At 32.1% G+C, this 22,136-nt stretch overlaps 1 protein-coding gene across 12 annotated transcripts; it reads left to right on the top strand.

Annotated features, from left to right (window-relative positions):
* The first annotated feature begins 3,854 nt into the window (after positions 1 to 3,854).
* On the top strand, positions 3,855 to 21,802 carry LOC139525212 (very low-density lipoprotein receptor-like). Of its 12 annotated transcripts, none has more exons than XM_071320434.1 (20): positions 3,912 to 4,294; positions 4,631 to 4,756; positions 5,913 to 6,038; positions 6,483 to 6,593; positions 6,783 to 6,899; positions 7,183 to 7,425; positions 8,240 to 8,356; positions 8,729 to 8,761; positions 9,278 to 9,304; positions 10,559 to 10,678; positions 11,084 to 11,230; positions 11,626 to 11,794; positions 12,065 to 12,292; positions 12,566 to 12,681; positions 14,849 to 15,130; positions 15,486 to 15,641; positions 16,100 to 16,195; positions 17,204 to 17,469; positions 17,758 to 17,913; positions 18,480 to 21,802. In XM_071320434.1, exons 1-20 carry the CDS (start codon positions 4,222 to 4,224, stop codon positions 18,507 to 18,509), a joined length of 2,739 nt encoding a protein of 912 aa, XP_071176535.1. In that variant the 5' UTR covers positions 3,912 to 4,221; the 3' UTR covers positions 18,510 to 21,802. The 12 variants fall into 12 exon arrangements, with proteins under 12 accessions (XP_071176539.1, XP_071176522.1, XP_071176545.1 ...); XM_071320406.1 differs by having other exon boundaries at positions 8,621 to 8,761; XM_071320421.1 differs by lacking the exon at positions 9,278 to 9,304 and having other exon boundaries at positions 3,887 to 4,294; positions 8,621 to 8,761; positions 10,562 to 10,678.
* The last annotated feature ends 334 nt before the right edge of the window (positions 21,803 to 22,136 follow it).

Genomic DNA, 22,136 nt, shown 5'->3' with positions numbered 1-22,136 from the left:
GTCGGATGTGAAAACTTTTCGACGGGCATGATGACCTTGCAAGGTATGCACATACTAGATATAGTTATCATATTAATCATAATAAGAGAGAACTTGACATTATAAAAAAATCTAGCATTTTCAAGTTGTCACTGAAGAATGAAAATGTGGCCAAAGACAATGGACATTATGACAGACGGAAACTACATAACATTTACACACAAGTTATCAAGCATTAAGGTCTTCCACCTTCTAAAATATAAAGATTTGAAGTAGATACATCACTTCCCTATGTCTAGCTTCCTGCAACTGTTTTTGACAACGAGTTTTACAGACTATTAAAACTCCACACGAAGCATCTTTATTACCACATTAGTCCGTCGCCCCCTCGTCCTATACAGCCAACTCAGACAACGGGTTAACAATTTAGCAGCCAGCTGATCTGTTGTAACATATACATAAGTCAAGCTAGTTTCTCCTCCGCAGGATTATTACAGAACCTTGTTCAATCACAGTCACCGATCAGACACCTTGGAAAAGTCACCGATCGGACACCTTGGAAGAGAAATCACAAAGTCACCGATCAGACACCTTGGAAAAGAAATCACAAAGTCACCGATATATAGACACCTTGGAAAAGAAAAGTTACCGATCAGACACTTACCGATCGGACACCTTGGAAAAGAAAAGTTACCGATCAGACACCTTGGAAAAGAAAGTTACCGATCAGACACCTTGGAAAAGAAAAGTTACCGATCAGACACCTTGGAAAAGAAAAGTTACCGATCAGACACCTTGGAAAAGAAAAGTTACCGATCAGACACCTTGGAAAAGTTACCGATTAGACACCTTGGAAAAGAAAAGTTACCGATCAGACACCTTGGAAAAGTTACCGATCAGACACCTTGGAAAAGAAAAGTTACCGATCAGACACCTTGGAAAAGTTACCGATCAGACACCTTGGAAAAGAAAAGTTACCGATCAGACACCTTGGAAAAGAAAAGCGGAAGATACCAAACGGATATTCAAACTCACAAGTCTAAACCGAACTTATGTACAATACCAAGGAAAAACAAAAGACCAAAAGACAAACAACAGTATAAAAACATGAAAATGTATTCAAGCACCAAGAATTTTGATCTGCAAAAGACCGGTTAAAACTAGAAAACATGTAGCATACACAGAAAAACCACTATACTAAAACTATACCAGTACTAGTAACAGTTGTATATAGGAATGATTTGTTGAGTGTTTGCGAAGTACATGTAGAAAGAAAAGTGACACACTTGTTGACTCCCATTCTTATGATTAGCACACCCTCTATCACATGACTATTATGTTGTATTAGTATAGAAATTAGAATATTCATTTACGGGTGTCTTGGTCCTTCGCTTTTGTATTCCCTATTTTTTTTATGTCATTATTTTCTATCTTTAATTTTAGCACCCCTTTCTGTATTCGATTATTATTTTTTGTCCTATTTTTCTTCGATTATTCTCCAATCTTTATATTTTTTGCCCATCATTTTGCCTTTTCTAGATTTATTCTCTTTTATGTAAACCCAATTGCTCACTTCCACGGCAAATTCGAACTCTGTTTGTCAAATTCGAACTCTGTGTCTGTGTGTAGTTGTTCTTAGCATTGTGTTACAGTTTCATAAAAACTTGCATTAGGTAAACTAAGTTAGATTACGGAAAGACAGAAAGACAGAAGAAGAAAAATGAAAGGACGGAAGCTCAAGGGTAACACTTAATTTAGCGAAGGGGGCATACCAATGAGACTCTATATTACAGAAGTTATTAATGTCCACGTAGGCATATTTGAATTATTTACATCTCGTGGTTCATTTGGTCTTTAATTTTTTTATGTAGGTGTATATTATATTTATATAAACGCCTAAAAAGTGTACAAAACAACATATTTATATCTATAAATACTTTAATCATACTGATTTTAAAGAAGATCTACGAGATATATGTAATATTTTGAATTAGAGACAAATGTTCTACATGTATTTAAAAACAGTCAAATGCTAGTAGGTGCGCAAATCATTTTGAATCCTTAAGATGTATGAGCCTATAAATCCAATAAAGAAAAAGACCCACGCAGTGATAAAAAAATGTTCTTATAAAAATGAAATCATTCATATAATAGTGTATCTCTGCCTTCAGCAACTTATTTTTTTTGGGGGGGGGGGGGGGGGGGGGGATTCCTAAAAGGGAGCATGCAATCGTAATCTTGTCGCGAAGAAAAAGTGGGTTACATATAAACATAAGGTGCATGTGGTATAATTACCAATGCCAGATCATGATCAATTTTACATATATTTTAAAGTAATAAATATCATAACATTTAAAACACAAATTTATCAGAGGGTCAAGTGAAATACCCAGGCGCGGATCCAGAGGGGGGGGGGGGTTCCGGGGGTTGGAACCCCCCTTTTTTTGGACGATCAATGCATTTGAATGGGGACATGAAGTTGGAACCCCCCCCCCCCCCCCCCTTTTGTCCTGGGTTAGGAGATCCCCCCTTTTTAAAATGACTGGATCCGCCCCTGAATACTGACCTATGTAATGAATCATCACAACATGGGTGTGCATTGGATAAAAAAATGGTTTGTGCCACTTTGAATAGTTAATACTAAGGTGTACTCATACATCTTTTTAATTCACATTCACTCATTCAAAGTAACATTTTGGTATATAATAATTTAATACGTTAAAATGAACCCACTAGAAAGAGAAAATTTCACTGACACCTCCTTTATTTTTTCAAGAAAATCTGGACGAAACTACTATTGGATATTGAAAATGCATAATTTCAAAACACTTTCCTGTTATAATTGAAGTACAGGCAGTCACAGTATCTTGACAGTCAAATTTCACGACTGTTGGTTAATTGTATGTACCAAAAAAAGAGAGAGTCTGGATTTGCGGGAGAGATTTTTCTGTTTTTTTATTATTATTCTCTATTATGTTGCTACTTTTCCCCTTTTTCCCTATTAGATCCTATTACGTACGCCATAATCCCCAGTGCTGGTTCCAGTTTCAAGAAGCTTTTCTTCTTTTTTTTTTGGGGGGGGGGGGGCACTGACTGTCCTATCTTGAGGGGGCGCGCCTCAGTCATTCCCTATATCATCAACATGATTTTCCCACAAAAAGGGGGCCGGGCCCTCTGGATCCGCCTATGTTTTTTATTATGAACTACCCCTTCTCTCAACCATAGGATTGATGAACTTATATATGAGGGGGGATAGGACCTTTATCGGGACTCCGGGATCGGGTGTTTTTAAGCTCGGGATTGACACTTTCGAGATCCAACATATAATTATTTTTTTGAATTTCGGGACCTCGGGATTTCATATTTTTAAGCCCGGGATTTCGTGATTTCGTGTTTTTAAACCCGGGATTTCGGGATCAGTACCCCTCCTACCCCCCCCCCCCCCCCCTCATATATATATTATATATATAATTAATACTGGCCAGTAGCCTAGCGGATCCAGGAGATTTTTTTTCCAGAATAAGGGGGGGGGGGGGCACTGCCTGTTTAAGAGGGGGACGCTCCAGTCATGCTTTAATTAATCCCTGAACAATCAACAGTTATTCTCACTAAAGGGGAAACCGGGGACCCCACTCCCCCCTTTTTTTCCATAACATTCCGCCTCTATATATACTTATTCTTATACTCATACACATGTGGTTATAGTAGCCACAGTTTCTATGAAGAAAAAGAAACACCTCTTCCAGTGAATTTCACAGTAACAGTGAAATTTTGTTTAAACACTTTTCAAATTAAAAATAAAATAGATCATGACCAGTTTATCAATGAAAATAGTGTTTATTCCCATGGATTTCGTCATGTGGTTTACTGTAACCAATCGAATTTGTCATCCGTATTTCGAAAGGTTGATATCGCCTGATTTTCTCATGAATATTCATTACAAACCTTCCGATCGCCAAACTGGTGACGTTTCAGAACTAAAATTCGTCTGAGATCACAACACCACTTTGAGAGTGTGCGATATTCATTTTTGACATTGTGGAAAAACTTTCATACATCTAGGACTCTAAATTTTTCATAGAATTACAGTGTTTTATATACTAAATTAGTGGAACAGCCAGACGTATTTTCAAGATCCCCAGTTGACCTCGCTGTTACAACTACTGGGATAGACCACAACGTTTGACGTGTAGTCCAAGCAGCTCACATATTTCAGGATTTAAAGTGAAATTTTGGCAAAAAATGAAGAAATTATTCATGCTGTTATTTACTGTAATTGCTAATATACTAATATCATCAATTACATGTGATGAAGGTAAGACTTTTTTTACATTACATGTTTTTGACATGCCGGCCGGCAAGGCTTACTTGCGGGTTTTCATGTTTGACAAGTTTTACGAATTGAAACACATTAAAATTTAATGTTGATTAGTTTTGAAAGCAGTCTTTATTTGTTGTTAATTAGATTTAGCTTAAATGGTCAACAACTTCTGTGTTCAAATGTCACTATTCAAGAGTAGCGTAAAATCGGCCAGTGTGGCGTTGACAGACTTGCAGTGTTGCACTGAACGTAAGGCAACGTAGAGTTAAGTTAGTATTTCTGAACGAAGAATTTATTTACGGTGTTATTTATATTTCAATTTCTTTTTAGCTGCTGCCAGTTGTTTTGAGACCCAATTTAAATGCGTAACAACAGGAAGATGCATTGCGATGAACTGGAGATGTGATGGGGATAGCGATTGCGGATACGGTGATACATCAGACGAACAAAATTGTGGTACGTACAGTTAAGTTTACAGTTTATATCAAACCAGTACAATCCCGAATCTTTTAGAATGTTGGGTGTGTCAAAAAAAATACATGTGTCCCTCAGTTTCAAAATTTTCTGTTAATATGTTATCAGTAACATAAATGCGTTTTTTATGAATATATAGACTGTTTCTGCAATTTACTGTCATTTGAAATATTAATGATATGTTGTTAAACATGAAAATTATAAATATTTATGTATTTGATAATGTTGCTGTATCAATAATATGACCTGATTTCCCATTGGTTCATAAAATGGTCTGAGGTCACATTCTTAAGAATAGACCAATCAGAAGACAGTATTCTGACACACCTGAGAAACATGTAAAATATTTTAAAATTCTTTACAAAACTAAATATATAAGAAAACCAAATTATTTGAAGAAATGGAAATCAATAGAATTCAAACTTCAATCTTCCAAACTAAATTTTGAAATAAATGATAATTTTGATGGTTTATTGGTTGAATCTAGAGTAATAACAGTGGCGGATCCAGGGGGGGGGGGGGGTTCCGGGGGTGCGCACCCCCCCTTTATTTTTGCCGATCAATGCATTTGTATCGGGACATATGTTTTGCACCCCCCCCTTTGCCCTGGGTGCCCTGGGTTAGCACCCCCCTTTCGAAAATTCCTGCATCCGCCCCTGAATAATAAAATTACAAGAAGGCCTTATAATTATTTGGAATATGTTCAACTGCATTAGTTTAATTGTCTTAATTTGGCACATTATCCAGGTCAAATTAGACATTTGATTTTGTTGGAAGTTTGCCATTGTTGATTGATATGTTACGTATGTTATGACAGGAATTGTTTAAAATAAAAGTTTATTTACAAACTTATTTCTGACAGTTAATTTTCTCAGTTATTAATACAATCAAGAAATTTCAAATTAACATGACAGATTTATAAGCCTCTAAAATTTTAAATGAAATGTTTACAAAAAACATGATTAGTCTTTCTCAACTGCATGAACATGTCTTTCATAACGAGGAAGTACCTGCACCTTGCAAACGAATGATCGTTTTTGCCTGAATTATTGATGTTCATAAGAACTTATCATTTATATATATAAAAAGAGGAAAATAATTGACATAATTATAAGAAGAAAACTTTTGACATTTACAGATTCTAAAACATGCCCTCCAGATGAATTTCAGTGTGCTTCAGGACAATGCATACTTCAGAAATGGAAATGTGATGGAGAAAAAGATTGTTATGATGGCACCGATGAATCAACTGCTGTATGCAATGGTTAGTTATAATCAACACAACCCATATAATTTATGAAATATCTTATTTAAATGTGTGAGTTGTTGAATGTTAAGTTTTAGGTTATTACTCATGGTTTACCAGATGAAATAATAATCAAAATGAAAACAAATTTAGGGGACACTAAAATTACAACGAGACTTGTCACCAAAAAACAACAATTTACAAAAGATAAAACACAGAAATCATAGATTAAGTAACCTGAATTCTATTCAAAACATGAACTGTGATTTGAAAGGTTTCAAATGTCCAATAAAGAAGTAAGAAATTCTTTTTCCACTTGTTGCAAATATTACTGAATCCATTCACTAAATTAAATAGTCTTGTGTGATGAGTTATAATATTACTACCAAATTTTTACAAGACATTTAATTCATTTACATATAATTAAAGTGGTAATTGGAATACCTTATTTTGTTTCTTCAGGTACCCAGTGTAAGCCAGAGGAATTCAGATGTAACAACGGACAGTGTATCTCCAGTAGTTGGCGGTGTGATGGAACCAAAGATTGTTCAGAGGGGGAAGACGAAACTTGTGGTATGTCATTTTATAATTCTGCATTGAACAAAACAGGATATACTTTATCTTGGTAACTAGAATATAATCATGATGATAGAGGCAATAATATAGAATTTCAGAAAAAACTACTTCATAATTATAAACATTAAGAAAAAGTAATTTTTTGGTTAGAATTCATTGTTTAATGTAGATAATATTTTTTCATAGATGCTCCCACATGTGCTGAGGATGAGATGCGATGTGACAATGGTAAATGTCTGACAAAGAAATGGCTATGTGATGGCGAAGATGATTGTGGTGATAGCAGTGACGAGAAGAATTGCAGTATGTAATAGTATTATATCACAAGGCAGAAAGACCAACACTGTTTTTTTTTTTACCTTATACATCCTTTGATCTTAACCTTATCTTAGTTTTTTATATTGAATAATAATTTTTTAATTCAGGATGAAAGAACGTGTTTCTGAAGTATTCATTAATTTTTGTTTTAAAAGACTATTTACATAATGATTTTGCATCTGTTGAGATAAATGTAAACCTTGAATATATCAAATTTGTTAGTAAATCAACAAATCTGTGTTACATGTAATTGATATTTTATTTGCAGCCTCAGTTTGTACTAATGACCAGTTCCAATGTGCTGATGGTAAATGTATAGATCAAGACTGGAAATGTGACGGCGACCATGATTGTGATGACCATAGTGATGAGACCAAATGTAAGGCCGAGCCCCACAAGAACACATGTATTGAGACAGAATGGGCTTGTTTGTATGAGGAACAATGTATTCTTAACAACTGGAAGTGTGATGGTGATGAAGACTGCTTTGATGGTTCAGATGAAAAGAATTGTAAGTTAGCTGGACAGATTAACATTGTAAAATCATAAAAAATTTAAAATCAATTTTGGGCTTCCAAATTTTGTAGGTTGTAGTTGAATATACATTTAATTGAGTGTTAGATAAGATAACTGGTTTTAATTACAAAACAAACTCCACTTAATTGGAATCCCATAAAAACAAATTCTGTAGCATACATTTGTAATTGTTCTTAAAAGCAGATTTAGGCTAATAATGCATGTTGATAATGACGAAATCTGGCGCATATGACAATGATTGAAATGGCTTTACTTAACTTGGCAGGCAGGATTTTAAAAAAAAATATCACGTTAAAAGAAATTTGGCACAATTTCATACTATTGAAAATTGTATTGCCATTGAATACATAGAATTAATGTAGTGTAAGGGTTCATTATATTTACACTTTATCATTTCAATCATAGACTAAGACATTTAAGGTCATAATTGTTTTGGTTTTATAATTCTAAAGGACATATTATGCTTATAAATTTGTTATTCTTTGTATTTGGCACTTAGCCAAAAGTTGAAAACTTGGTGCAATTAATGTCAAAGATTTTGAATTTGGCATGTTTTCCAAACAGTCTGATAGCATGTACTTTAAAAAAAACTATATTGATATCAAACAAACAATATATTTGCATCATTCAGTCACAAGGCAGACTAAATATTCAACCCTTTCATATTGATGTCATTTAAAATTTCATCAAATTAACAATATTTTTAGGCGTTGTGTTATCACTAAAAGTATAATGACCACATGCAGTATGATTAAGATTTTTATGATTAACACACATATATTACCTAGGTACCTACGAATGTTCTGCTGACCAGTTTAAGTGTGATAGTGGACACTGTATTGACCATGTTATGAGATGTGATGGCCTCCCAGACTGTACTGATGGTTCAGATGAAGTTAATTGCAGTAAGTGTTATCATGGAATATTCCTTTGTATTGCCAATCCCATTTATTCTTCATTTTAAAACCATTATGATGTAGAAAATGAATATTAATCAGGTTTATGTTCATCCTTGACAGAAGTAATAATTTAATGTAAGACTTGATTAAAGCCATTTTTCTTCAAATTAGGAATCTTCTTATTTTATTTTGTTTATTATTACTAATTTAAATGTTATAAAGAAGTTAATGGATAATAAGTCATCTCCATCATAATTGTAAATATTTCAGCTGAGAAAGCTGTTAAACATTGTCCAGATAATCAATTTGATTGCTACAATAATGGAAAGTTATGTATTGACTATGCCAAAGTCTGTGATCATTTGAATGATTGTTTAGGCTGGGAAGATGAGTCATCAATTATCTGTGATGGTAAGTATTGTTTTTTTTATATCAGACAGCATGCTGCCTAGCTACTTGTCTCTAATAGTTCTGGATTTGACCAATGTATTTATATACATGTCATCATGTGTTAAGAATGTAAATGAGTATCAGATTTGTAAAATAAAGAAAATAAATAATGGAACATGGAATAATTAATTGGTAATTTTGATGTGGATCAACTAACATAACTGTCATTTCCACAAAGAATTAATTTTTTTTTTTTAAATCCTTCAATATTTTTAAGTCTTTTCTTGAAATAAAACTGAAAGTAGTACATGCCTTCTATTCACTGCATAATCAATTTTCTAGAATAACACGCTGTGTGTGACACATGTATATTGATGCTTAAAATTTATCTTTAGAACACCAAGGCTCAATTGTAGAAATTTTATCTTTCTATTAAAATGTAAATAAAACAGTAGTTTTTATAGTTCAGAATATTACTGAGCTGTATATTAATTTAACTTTCTTGGTAACATCCACATTCATTCTTTCATTCATTAGCTGTGTTTAATGGGACTGAACCTGGAAGTATGTGTATCATTCATTGTATTTGTATGTTGTCTGCCGCATGCTTTATTCATTTCTATGATCAGATAAATATACTAACTAGTCAGCACGCTTAAACAGAGTCTTTAAAAACCTGTGAAATAATAAAAAACACAATAAAATTTTGTAGCTAGCTTGTGCAGGAATTGTTGTCACACAAAAATAAAGATAAAACATGGTAGACTGTAATACTGATGAAAATTAAAGCTGAAGATTGAAAACAAACCAAACTCATTTATCAAATTTGGACATAAAAAATTTGGAAGAACTAGACAATGAACTAATGATTTTTTTCGGTAACAGGATTTCATATTTAGTTCACAGCAAAACATAAATCCTTTAGAATCTAATCATTAGGCACAAACTTGAATATTCTACATGTATATGTATGATAATTTTTTTAAATAGAAATTTCTTGTTATGAAGTCCAAATGCTTTCATTCATCATGTTTGCCAGCTCTCGACTTTTATTCCATATAATGCAAGACTATGACCTATCTTTCTTAAGCATGGTCTTTTTTTAATCTAAAGCAACATCAAGTGTTTTCCTTCCTTTAGTACCAGTCACCAGTGAACACTGCTTAACAGTCAGTTGTCCCTATATTTTGTCAATAGATGTAGTTGAATGATTGTAGTCCTCAGAGAGTGTTTTCATCAGAGAGTGCTCAATTGGCTTGTCCTTCATTCTCTTTTGTATTTACAAGTGTAACCTTGGACATGTTTATCTACTCATATGAACATTGTACAAACGGTTTAGCTATGTGCATTTCTAGATTATCTTATTTGCTAAGAAAGCAGAATAATTGTGGTTTAGTTTCTAAAACAAAAAGCTTCATTTCCTTTTTTATTTCGCTTTTATTTTACATTATAGACAAACATTTAAGTGATTAATTACTGTTGCATGTCCATTTTTAAGTACATCAAGGTCGTTCAGATCTGATACTAACTGGGTTGCTGTAAAATTTCTAACCCTAAGATTTTTATATGTTTTTGTACCTCTAATGTTTAATGAAAAATGGTTTTTGTAGCTGTCTAAAACAAAGTCTTTGCATAATACATAATAATCAAATATTTTTTTTTATTTCAAAATTCTGGCAAATATATTTTGATAGAATAAAAGCATTTACATATAAAGCGGGTGAATTTCTTTATAATATCTAATGTAATAGTAAATTATTAATGTTAATTGTCTACAAATTGTACATCTGTTACAAGTTTAACCTCTTTTCTTTTCAGCAGATCCTTGTAAAACCAACAATGGTGGTTGTGACCATATATGTGAACCTCTGGTTGGTTCAAAAGCTAAATGTTCATGCAACAGTGGATACAGACTAAATGGGACAAGTATATGTGTCAGTAAGTAACTTGACAAGTAATAACGGCAATATATATATATATATATATACATAATTATAGTGCAAGACGATCTGGTGCCATGATATCTCAGTCAGTAGCATGAGTTCGAATCCCAGTGAGGGAAGAACAGATCTAACATTGTTGGGCTGATGTTTAGACAAATTATATATATAGTTCATTGACAAAAGATGTATTTAGTCCCCAATATATATTTCCTGATACACTTGGTTTTCCTCATACATTTTGTAACTATCAAGTAGTTAAATATGGGACTAGTATATAGTCCTAGAATTGTATTTTATTTCTTTTTGGGTTCACTTGCTGTTCGGGTTAAAGTTGAGTATTTTAATATTGTATATGGTCTCTGCAACACAACATGATTTTTTTTTTATATTTTTCTTTTAGATATTAATGAATGTACAGAAAGCAGCATTCCAGTTTGTTCACAAAAATGTATTGATGAAAAGGGTCATTACAAATGTGAGTGTGAAGAAGGTTACAGGAAGGATTTTATTCTTGGTAAACCGGGCAAAACAACTTGTAAAATTGATGGTATGTTTAGTTTTAGTATTTAAAATTAAAATGACGATATAACACATTACACCCTCAACAAACAAGATTATGAAAATAATTGATGGATCTAAATGAAAAAAACTTAAAATACAACTTGAACATATTATATCTTGAAAAGGAGATAAATGAACTAGCATTATAAAGATAAATGAGAATCAATTGATACATGTGAATTCCTCACAGTAAATCTAAATTAATTTGATTTAAATCAAAGTTTTAAAACTTCATTGGTTAATTGAAAAGGAAAGTGTTTTTTATTTTATATAAAGAAATATATCACCACCCTTCCTCTTTTTTTTTAAAGTGAACATATTCAGTTTAAAGGAGTAAACTCAAATACATAAATTCTGAAAAATAAACATTGATTTCTACAGGTCCAAGACCTTGGTTACTGTTTGCCAACAAACATGATGTTAGAAGGTTGGAAGTAGGAACATGGTTGTTGGAACCAGTTGTAGAAGGACTTTCAAGTGCTGTTTCTGTTGGTTTCTATAAAGAGAAATATGTTTATTGGTCTGATGTCAATCTGCAACAAATATCCAGGTAGGTTGATTATTGCTAACTGAGATGATGGTTATGAAGTTAGAAACCCAACAAGTAATAGAAACTACATATTGGACTACATACTAGACCACTTATGATCAATTTGACAGAGTTTTTAATATACTTTTGACATTAAAAGAAAAGTTTGATACAATTCCAATTAGTGGGAGAAAAAAAAAGAGACAAAGGTCTTTGCTGTTTCTTAGAATGATTATAAATAACGACAATCGCGCATTTTTTCAAAATGTAATATATATATTTGTTTTACAGGACTGAAATCGGGAATGGCACCTTGATAAACAACAAAAAAGTAGTGATTAAGGCTAACATAGATACACCTGATGGTATTGCTATTGACTGGATCCATGACCTTCTGTACTGGACTGACACTGGATTAAACAGCATACAGGTATCCAGTCTGGATGGAGACAAAACTGTCACAGTTGTCACCAATGATTTAGATGAACCAAGAGGAATAGTTTTGGATCCAAGAAATGGGTATGTTATAACATTACTACAAGTTTTGCAAGAAAAGAAAAGTGAACATTGTCAATTAAAAAGACTATCTACAATCCTTTTCTCTGAAGTGATATATTTGATTAGTTATGTTTTATTTGATTGAATTATGTATTTGTCATTATGGTTTATACAGCTGTCACAAGTTTGTAATAATCTTTAAAAATAGATATTGAGCCATTTACTTACAATCCTTCAAGAGATTGTTTGGAAGTTATTTAAACAGTATATTTAAATTTGTACATTTTTATGCAGATACATGTATGTTACTGATTGGGGTAAAAGTCCAAAGATTGAGAGAATTGGCATGGACGGATCTGACAGAAAAATCATTTCCAAGGATGTTGTCTGGCCTAATAGTATTACCATTGGTGAGTTCATTTTTCAGAAATAAACAATGAATGTATCTGTTCAAAGACATTATTGCTGCCACAAGTATATCAATAATTCTGATCAACAAATACAGTAAAAAAAAAGTTACATTCTTCATGTTTAACAGCATCCTTACCCATCATTTACCTTTAACTGTGTGATTAGTGTACAGAAATGACAGGCTGTTCAAGTGTTCCAGCTAGGATTTGAAAATAGAGGGGCGCGTTTTTAAAAAGGGCACTTTAGCGCGTTCTCACTGAAAAAAATCAGATACTTAATATAACCACATAAAGACATATTTCTTGATGCATGGTGGGTCTAAGATGAATTTGCAACGCGATGCGCTGCGTTGTTTTGTAGAATTATTTTTATTACACTAGTGAAATGAATTGTGCATGTCAGTTTAAAAACTTCACATAAATCTGCAATACAGTCAGGAACAATACTTAACATTTTCTCCCAAGGCCAGCCTGGATCCAAAAGTTTTTTCAAGGGCCCTGTAGAATTTTTTTAGGCCTTACCAGGTTTGTTTTTACTGCAGGCACATACATATTATAGTCTTGAATGTTCTTATATAAAAGCCAAAAATATATGTTTGTAATACCTTATACATGTAGCTTGTTTCTTATTATGATGGAAATAATAAAGGAATTAAATAAACATGAGTTTTTCAGAATTAAAATCCATTTAACCATGTATTTTCAGACTGGTGAACTTTATATATATTTGTAATATTATTGAGGGGGAGGACAGGGGTAAGGGAGACAGGAAGAAAGGGGGTAGGAGAAAGGAGAAAGGGGGTGGGAGAAAGGAGAAAGGGGGTAGGAGAAAGGAGAGGAAGGCTGGGAGAAAGGAGAAAAAGTTGGAGAAAGGAGAAAAAATAAAATATCTCTCCTTTTAAAAAAATTTCTAATATTTCAAGAAAAAATATCTCAAAAGAAGATGTTTTATTCTAATGGGAGAAAGGAGAACGGGGGTAGGAGAAAGGAGAAGAGGGGTGGGAGAAGGGAGAAGGGTACCCCCCTGTCCTCCCCCTCATTATTGAAAAAAAAAAAAAAAACAGCCCCCCTTTCCATACCCCTAGATGTAAATTATTTTAATAAAAAAAAGTATTATCAGTTTCACCCCAAGAAATTTTTATAATTTTTCATGAATAAATCTTAGCAGTTGTAATCAAAATGATTTCCAAAATGAAATTCCTACTGTCTATAAATAACAATGAAATGTAACTGTTTCCTGTTAATACGGGGATTCCCGAATTTTCCCGCCAAAAAGCACATGGCTTTCAACAATTGTAAACAAAGCATTCAATTTGTGATCATGGATTACAGTTTTAATTAATTTAATTTGGATATAGATATTCAACTTAAGGTACAGTCAAGCAATGTTTTTACTTTCTTCTGGATTAAAACTAGTTTGAAAGATCAGTTACATCAAAACAAAAACGATCTGAATTGTGAATATTCAGCAGTTCAGTGACCCATAAATTTTTTGAACTCTGCTACGGAGGTCAAAGTTACATCATGTTTCATGCATTTTGCGTGTTGACCTATTGGAATGATTCATTTTAAATGACATAATAAATAACAAATACAATAGAAATGAACACCGTTCACATTTATTTTATAAATTATATTTTGCATCGTCAGGTGTTTAAAAAATCAATTCATTTAACTTCGATGTTTGGTGCTTCAGGGTCAAAGGGATTAGACAGGGTCGTAAATTTCACCTGATTAAGTAATTGACTCTAATCAAATAGGTGATTATAATCAGGTAACAAGTGTCAACAATTTTAATCTGTTGTCTTAATGAAGTGTGTGTATAAAGAACTCAACAAAATGGCGACGATATGAGGAAAAAAGATTGTTTTTTAAACTTTTTTTCAAAAGGGCACAGAGGGGCGCAGGGGCGCTTAAAAAAGGCAGAGGGGCGCAAAATTTCGGGGGCGGGGCGCGGCGCCCCTCCATTTCATGCTAGCTGGAACACTGCTGAGTGAGTAATGATTACAGGGTATGAGATTACTGCCAATGCTACTATATCTTAACAACACAAGTTAACTTGTCTATTTGGATTGCTTGATTTGGAAATTGTTCATCAAGCTTCTAACCAGAAGAGGGAATTATAAAGTGATTGTAACACAATTTAATATTTATTCTTTCTTTTTAGATTATGTTGACAGTAGATTATTTTGGATCGATGCTAAACTACATACAATCAAGTCATCTCAATTGGATGGATCAAACATCCGTACAGTTGTACACAATGCTAAACACATTGCCCATCCATTTGCTGTTGCTGTATTTGAAGATGATGTCTATTGGACTGATTGGTCATCCGATTCAATCCGTAAGGCCAACAAACACACTGGAGAAGACTTCCAACAAGTAGCCCTAGGTCTTCGTTCACCAATGGACTTGAAAATTTATCATTCATCTATTCAAAAATCTGGTAAGACATTTATATCATTTAACACTGAGAAAGACAGCCAATTTTGAAATTTGATAAATTCTTAACATGTAATGTCATGTGGGAATTCCAGAAAGCATAAAGTCTTCTCATATCAAAATCAAGCCATAAGAAACATTTAACATATTAAAATTAAAAAGGATACTGAATTTTGTAACTATTTTCTAAATTTATGTGAATCAGACTAATAAATGGAATGGTAAAAGATATGTACTTCTTCCTTTTAGAATTCAGATGTTCTAATTGTCCATTTTAACGGTTGCCATCCCTAATTTAAATAAATACATTTCATATAAAAATAATTTTAGATGTAAACATTTTCTATCTTTAATTATAGGTGTAAATGAATGCGCTAACAACAATGGAGGATGTGAATACCTGTGTTTACCAAAACCTGATGCACACTCTACAGATCCTAATGTACAAAAGTATACATGTGCCTGTCCAGACAGCAAAAAACTTTCCTTCAATGGAATGACCTGTGTTGATAAAGGTAAGATTGCTTCTACATCCTTTATAAATTGCGGTCATCATTCATAACTATAATTACATTGTACAAGCATGTCTACTTTTTCAACAATTTCATGATATCAACTTTCCAATAACATGTTTATTTATATATTTATCATGTTTATATATTCATATCACTTCATCATCATTTTGATCATTGTCATGTTTGTCCTTTTCTCTTGGTAGATATTTGTTATTTGTAACAATTCCAGTCATCAAAATTTTTTTTTTACAAAAGTAAACTTTATATAGATCATGGTAATTGGTTTGATTTTTTTGGGGTACAATACAACTCTAGACCGTAATATAAAAAACTGAGATCTAGTTTATTTATAAAAAAATGACTGATAACAATTGTTGTAGATAACAGAATATAAAAGTTGCTTGCAATCATACATACACATCATACTAACCCAACTCATAATATTTACTTTATAACAGAAGCAACAGATATTCCTGAACTAACTTCAAGTGTTAAACCAGTTAAATCTACAACTCCATCACCTAATAGTACTAATAAGAATACTAGTTCAACTGGTGAGAATTCATTGTTGTTGTTGATTGTTGTGAAAATTCACTGTTGTAGTTGATTGTTGTCAATTTTATTTTAGTAGTGAACTAGGAAGTTTAAACAACATTAATTTTTTTCCAAAAAGTGTTTTATTTATAGCTTAGCCTTACTTGTCATAACTTTTGCCATAATTTGGCATTATGGTAATAACGCATACTGAAAAAAGACACATGACCGACATTCATTAATTAAACTTTCCTTCCCACCCTCCCACGTAAGTTTTAAAGAAATAGCCCTATATTTCCATGACATTTTTATTGAAAACAGTAAAATGCTCATTCACAAGGTCCCTGACATTTGGCAAAGGTCAGTAAAAACTTGTTTTGTCAGTTAAGAGTTATGCATTACTGGACCAAATGACCAGTAAAACTTTTATTTTTTGTCCAAATCATATATGTTAATGTCCCGTAAAAAAAAAAGAATCAAGAAGCATGTCTTTCTGTTGTGAGTGTTTGCTTGTAATCATTTGTTACTTGTCATATACATTCATTTATTCATTGATAATTCTGCATGACTAATTAACTAATAATAACGTGTACAAATCAGTTCTGCATTTGTGGATAACATCATTTGTATCTCATCAACTATCGGTTCGTTTACATTTGGATTAAGAAATTAAAAAAAATCATGAGGTAACGTTGGAAATTTTACTGAAAATTGAGGGTGACATAAACTTCTCCCTAGAGCTTCTCTAGAGGTAAGTGGAAAGTCTTGGGGAAACCTAGTCATTCACTTCCCTTGGTGTGGTGACCCCTGTTAATTGTCTTTCTGTATGTATACTTTTTACACTTCAGCACGCAAGTAACTTGTGGCAAATTTATTACTTATTACCTTTTTTCAGGAAAGCCTTTAACACCTGATTTTCTTATAAATGTATCATTGATAAGCATTGCTGACTTGGGAACTTGTGTCACTGACAAATTGCATTTTGCAACTACAGTGCAACTATTTCATAATATTTTTTTTCTTTGCAGCTGGTATTACTGTTCCAACAACCAAAAAACCAGCCACTACACCTACACCTAAACCAGAAACAACACAAGGCCATCATGAACCACAGAAACCAGTCACACAACACCCTATTATTGCTGTATCTACTGGAGGACCAAAATACACAACTTTTACTGAGAAGCACAACAAAACTTTGGAACAACCTAAATCATTGCAGGAGGAACAGACAGGAATTGTGGCATTCGTTGCCATTGGTGTTGTTGGTTTTATTGTCATCATGTTACTTATTGTAAGTTATTATTATTATATTTTTACCAGGATCTTAAAAATGCAGAATTTTCTAGTGCCATTTAGCATTTGTTTTAAAATATTTGTTTTTAAAATAAAGAACTTCTATAGTATATTCATTCAAATATTCTTGTTAATTTAAAATACATCTCCATAGTTCATGTAGTTAATATATTGGCTTGTGCAGCTAAACATATATACAGTATTTCTTAATTTTGCATATAATGAAAGTCCTTTTAGTATGAATTCATTATGAATTAATTATGAATTATAATATCTCTTTCTCCAGGTTGGATGTTTTGTATACAGAAGAGTAAAGAAACGTAACATCAAGAGTATGAACTTTGATAACCCAGTATACCGTAAAACAACAACAACAGATGACCATTCAGTTATGATTAGTCACCAGGGCAGAGATGGACATCATAATAAAGGAGATCACTCGGTAAGTGTCCTGTTGTTTACCTTAAGTATTTATAGCTGTCATGGTTGTCTAGTAGTGCAAGTAGTTCACCATCACTAGCTTCTGACATTGTCCTCAAGATGAGTTTGAATCTATTAATTAGCAAGTTTTTTTTTACCAGTTTTCCTGCGGAATTAGTAGTTCTTTCCATTTATTGTGACGTCACCAATCATGATATAACTAAGTGTGCTGATTATTTGGTGTTACATGTTAAATTCTAGTAGAAATTGCAAACCAATTGTTATTTTCAAATCCTTCACATTGATATTTGTGTAATTATGTGCTGTAAAATAAACTCCCCCTTTTAAGGGCCTTCCCTGAATAAAGAAATGAAAATGGTGACATTTTATGGCAATGAGAATAGAAAAAAAACCATTTACTTTTGAAAGAGAATCAGTAAGTCTTGTGATGAATTTTGAATGTATTCAAATTTTAATTTATGCACAAAAGTCGAGTGTTTTAACTAAAAGTTCAATTTAAAAACATACATGTATCTTAAAGATTGTTTCATTGGCATTATTAATATATTGTTGTTGTTTCTTTTCTAGGAAATAAAGCCATTGACAGAAGATGTGTGATGTAAAGAATTCCTATAGAACTTTTAATTTAATCATGGCTGTGAAATAAACTTAACAATTATTGTCGAAATAATTGAGAAAAGGAATTCCAGTGTAAGAACATTCATCAAATAAAAGTTCATGATGCACCTACATCGATCAAATTCAGTCCCATTGGAACGTTGATTGTGAAATCTTACGGAAAATAGATCTGAAAACCCAAAGGCAGTTCGAAGAAGAAATCTCGAGGAAGGACCAAGTTTTAATCCTAGAAACATTGGACACTTTAAAGCATAATATCTTCATGATGGCCCTTGGGTAACAATGGGTAGTCATATCACACTTTGTCTTTGTACACTGGCAGCTTTGTTTACGTTGTGATTTACATAAAACCGGCATTTTTATCAGTAACTGCATTTATTCTAGAATTTTCTAAATCTTGATCAAATATTCAGATCTCTACTTTGTTTATTTCTCGATTCTTTAAAGATAGGCATCACAACAGCTGAATTGTACATAATGATATCCTGGAAATAGTTGTCTCAGTTCTCTGTGTAAGTAGACACAATTTCCAGTGAATTTGTTTAAAGAACAAACTGAGAAAACTCTGGTGAATTTGTGCTTAATATTCCCAACGTCACATTCTGATAAAACAAGTCAAATGTAATTGTGTAAAAGGTCATGATGAATAAAAGATTTATAACTGTGTGAATGGTACTTTGTTAATGGATAAAATCCATAGTGAAAAAGACTTGACAAAGTATCGAATATTGTGTGCATGGAAAATGGTGCTAAAGCCCTTGAATGTAATTAATGGAGGTACATGGAAGAAGTGTATATGTGTCGTGGATATGTGTATGTGTGTGTCATAGACTTGTGTGCAATAATTGTGTTAGACCAATGATGTGATCATTCTTAGTAGCTAAAAACTTGTTAGTTACTGTTACACAGCAAATCAGCATTTTGAATGATAAAGTTGCATATATGTATAAGACCCTTGTCTAATTTGAAAAACAGTCTATTGAAAAATAAATGTCTTTGTTTGTATTGTGTCTTGAGGTTACCATCTTATTGACGTATATCAAGACAACACATTTTTTTTTAATAATGATACTTTTACTAGTACATTTTATTATATAAATGATGAAATGGAAAAATTATGAAGGAAATAAATCTCGCGATATGATTTATCATAGGCGGATCATTCTGGGGGCGGCCCCCCCCTTTTGTGGGAAAAATTTGGTTGATTATATAGGAAATCACTGAAGCATGGCTGGAGCAGCCCCCCTTAGTTCAGTCAGAGCCCTTAGGAAAAGTTCTGGATCTGCCACTTTTTTTGAAAGAAAAAATTATGTCATTGTCCTATGAAAGTCGAACTAAATTTTCCCTGAAGCATTATCTTTATTTGGAATACGTGACCTACATTTGCTGTTGTAATATTGTGACTAGACATGTTTTGACCTATGTTTAGATGATGTTAATTGTGAATATAAAGATGAACATATGAGAAGTATTAGAATTGTACATAGTTGTTTATTTATTAACTTTTGTTTTTGTTAAATCTTTGTAAATATGAACATACAATCATGATGTAGTCAATTTAGTATATTTATGTGAATAGGACTTGATCCTGAATCTATTTAGTGTCGGATAAATATTGGTGCTTACCTAGAAGGTATATATCAAAGAATACTAGATCTGATTCCCAACTATGTTTAATAACTGCTCAAAATCAAGTGAAAAGTTGTGAGGCATTATTATTTATTCCATTCATAAACAATATTTTGTTTCCTCTTGTACAGTTGATTTGATAAGAATATCTCATGATTGTTTTTTTTTCATTTGATATATTTCTGTATGGACCGAGTAAAATCTGACAATTCAATATCATAGTTTTGCATAATAATTGCTTAAGAATCTTGCCTGTAAAATTCTAGATTCTTTTATTTATTGTATCTATACATTGTAAATAAAACCAGGGATAGTGCTTTGTTAAAAGCTTGCAAAGGAATTGCTTATTATTTATAAGTAATGTTTCAGTTTCTAACTGTGCCAAATATGATTTACAGCAAGTCAATTTTTTATCTTTATAAAGATGTTGAAAGGAAATATATTTAAACAGTGACTTTAATTCTTTGTTTTTGATTTTCTGATTTATATATTTCATGTACACCAAATCTCTATAATAGAGGAAATAAAGTTGTATATATAAACATCATATTCAAATGAATTTTAAAGTTATTTACTATCTTTAATTTAAAAACCACTTTAAAAAAAGTTGCAGAAATTTAAGTATTTAGTTTTTTTAGAAGTTTGTCAGTTATTAAGATGAAAACATTTTCCTTGTTTCATAGTGTGCTCATACATTCCTTAAATGGTTTTACGTTTGAAGTGCTAAGAATGCTTGAAAAGCATGTGCCAAATTATATTGCTTAGATATATTGTCTAGTATATGATTAGATTGCTTTATATATTTGATGAGTGGTTGGAGTTTTAACCTTTTACATTCCATAAAATGTTCAAACAAAATCACTCCTTTCAGATTTAAAAAGCAACTGCATTGATTCAAAGAATATATGCATCAAAAATGTATTAATTTGTGTTTATCAGGCTTAAAGAATTATATTTAAGGAAGTTCATTTATATCAATTCCCCATTCACATCATAAGAAGTTTAATTTTTTAATTCTGAAAAAAAGACCCAATGTAAATGTAACATTAATTTGAATAAAATTGTTCTAAAAAAAAGTCTGTTGTCAGTCTGGTTTTGGTAATTTTATAGTTTTTAAAAGAGATACAGGCTTTTTTTGTTCCTCTTTTGCCACCTGAATTAGTATAAAACATATGATCTGTCTGATAATGCTAGAAAAAAATCAAGGATAATCTCATATTTCATATAACTTGTATGCGTAATAAAATGTTAAAAGGATGTAATAAAATGTTAAAGGACAAGATAGGTGACCTTGTAATGTAAGCAGTTTTAACTGAATATTATTCCCCAAGTCAGGTGACCTTCAAATGTAAGCAGTTGTATCATAACATTGTTCACCAAGTCAGGTTTATTAAATTAAAGCTCATATATTTATTTAATTAATGCATATCATTTTGAATTATTTTGAGTTTCCATTCATTATTTTATTTTCTCATTTTTTTGGCATTATTTAGTGCTTGTTTTTCAAGGATGTATGGTACAATTTAGTATGAGTGCTTTATATTGTATTGTTATGTAAATAGGGTGTAAATGTTGTTAATGTGTTGCTTGTAAGAAGTTTGTACAAGTAAAAATTTAAATAATAAAAGATGAAAAATCCTTAATCTTTGTTTGTGTTTATGACTTATTGAGATGGTTTCAAGATGGATGCCATGAATAGTCTTTCAGGACCAATACAAAGCTTCAAGTGTTAAAACATTTGGTATTTCCAACTGGTAGTTGAAGCAAACAATAATCAATCAATCATGCTCACATTCTATAGGTGGTTGGTTTTTTCCTGTATTCAACCTAGATACGTTTGAAATATGTGCTACTGGTCATTGAGCATACAACAACTTGCCAATCTATACAAGTGATTTTTGCAGGGTTATCAAACTTTTTAAACTATTGAGAATTTTTAAAAGTATTTTCATGATTCTGTTAAATATACTTTAAGAA

Source organism: Mytilus edulis, chromosome 1 (assembly GCF_963676685.1).
Source record: "Mytilus edulis chromosome 1, xbMytEdul2.2, whole genome shotgun sequence".
Classification (NCBI taxonomy): domain Eukaryota; kingdom Metazoa; phylum Mollusca; class Bivalvia; order Mytilida; family Mytilidae; genus Mytilus; species Mytilus edulis.
This window is presented reverse-complemented; position numbering and strand designations above follow the sequence as displayed.

Coding starts and splice junctions, on each gene's coding strand:
- LOC139525212 (XM_071320406.1), top strand. CDS start 4,222: ATGAAGAAATTATTCATGCTGTTATTTACTGTAATTGCTAATATACTA. Junction 10,679..11,083: donor TGGGACAAGTATATGTGTCA/GTAAGTAACTTG, acceptor TTTTTCTTTTAG/ATATTAATGAATGTACAGAA. Junction 12,682..14,848: donor GCCTAATAGTATTACCATTG/GTGAGTTCATTT, acceptor CTTTCTTTTTAG/ATTATGTTGACAGTAGATTA.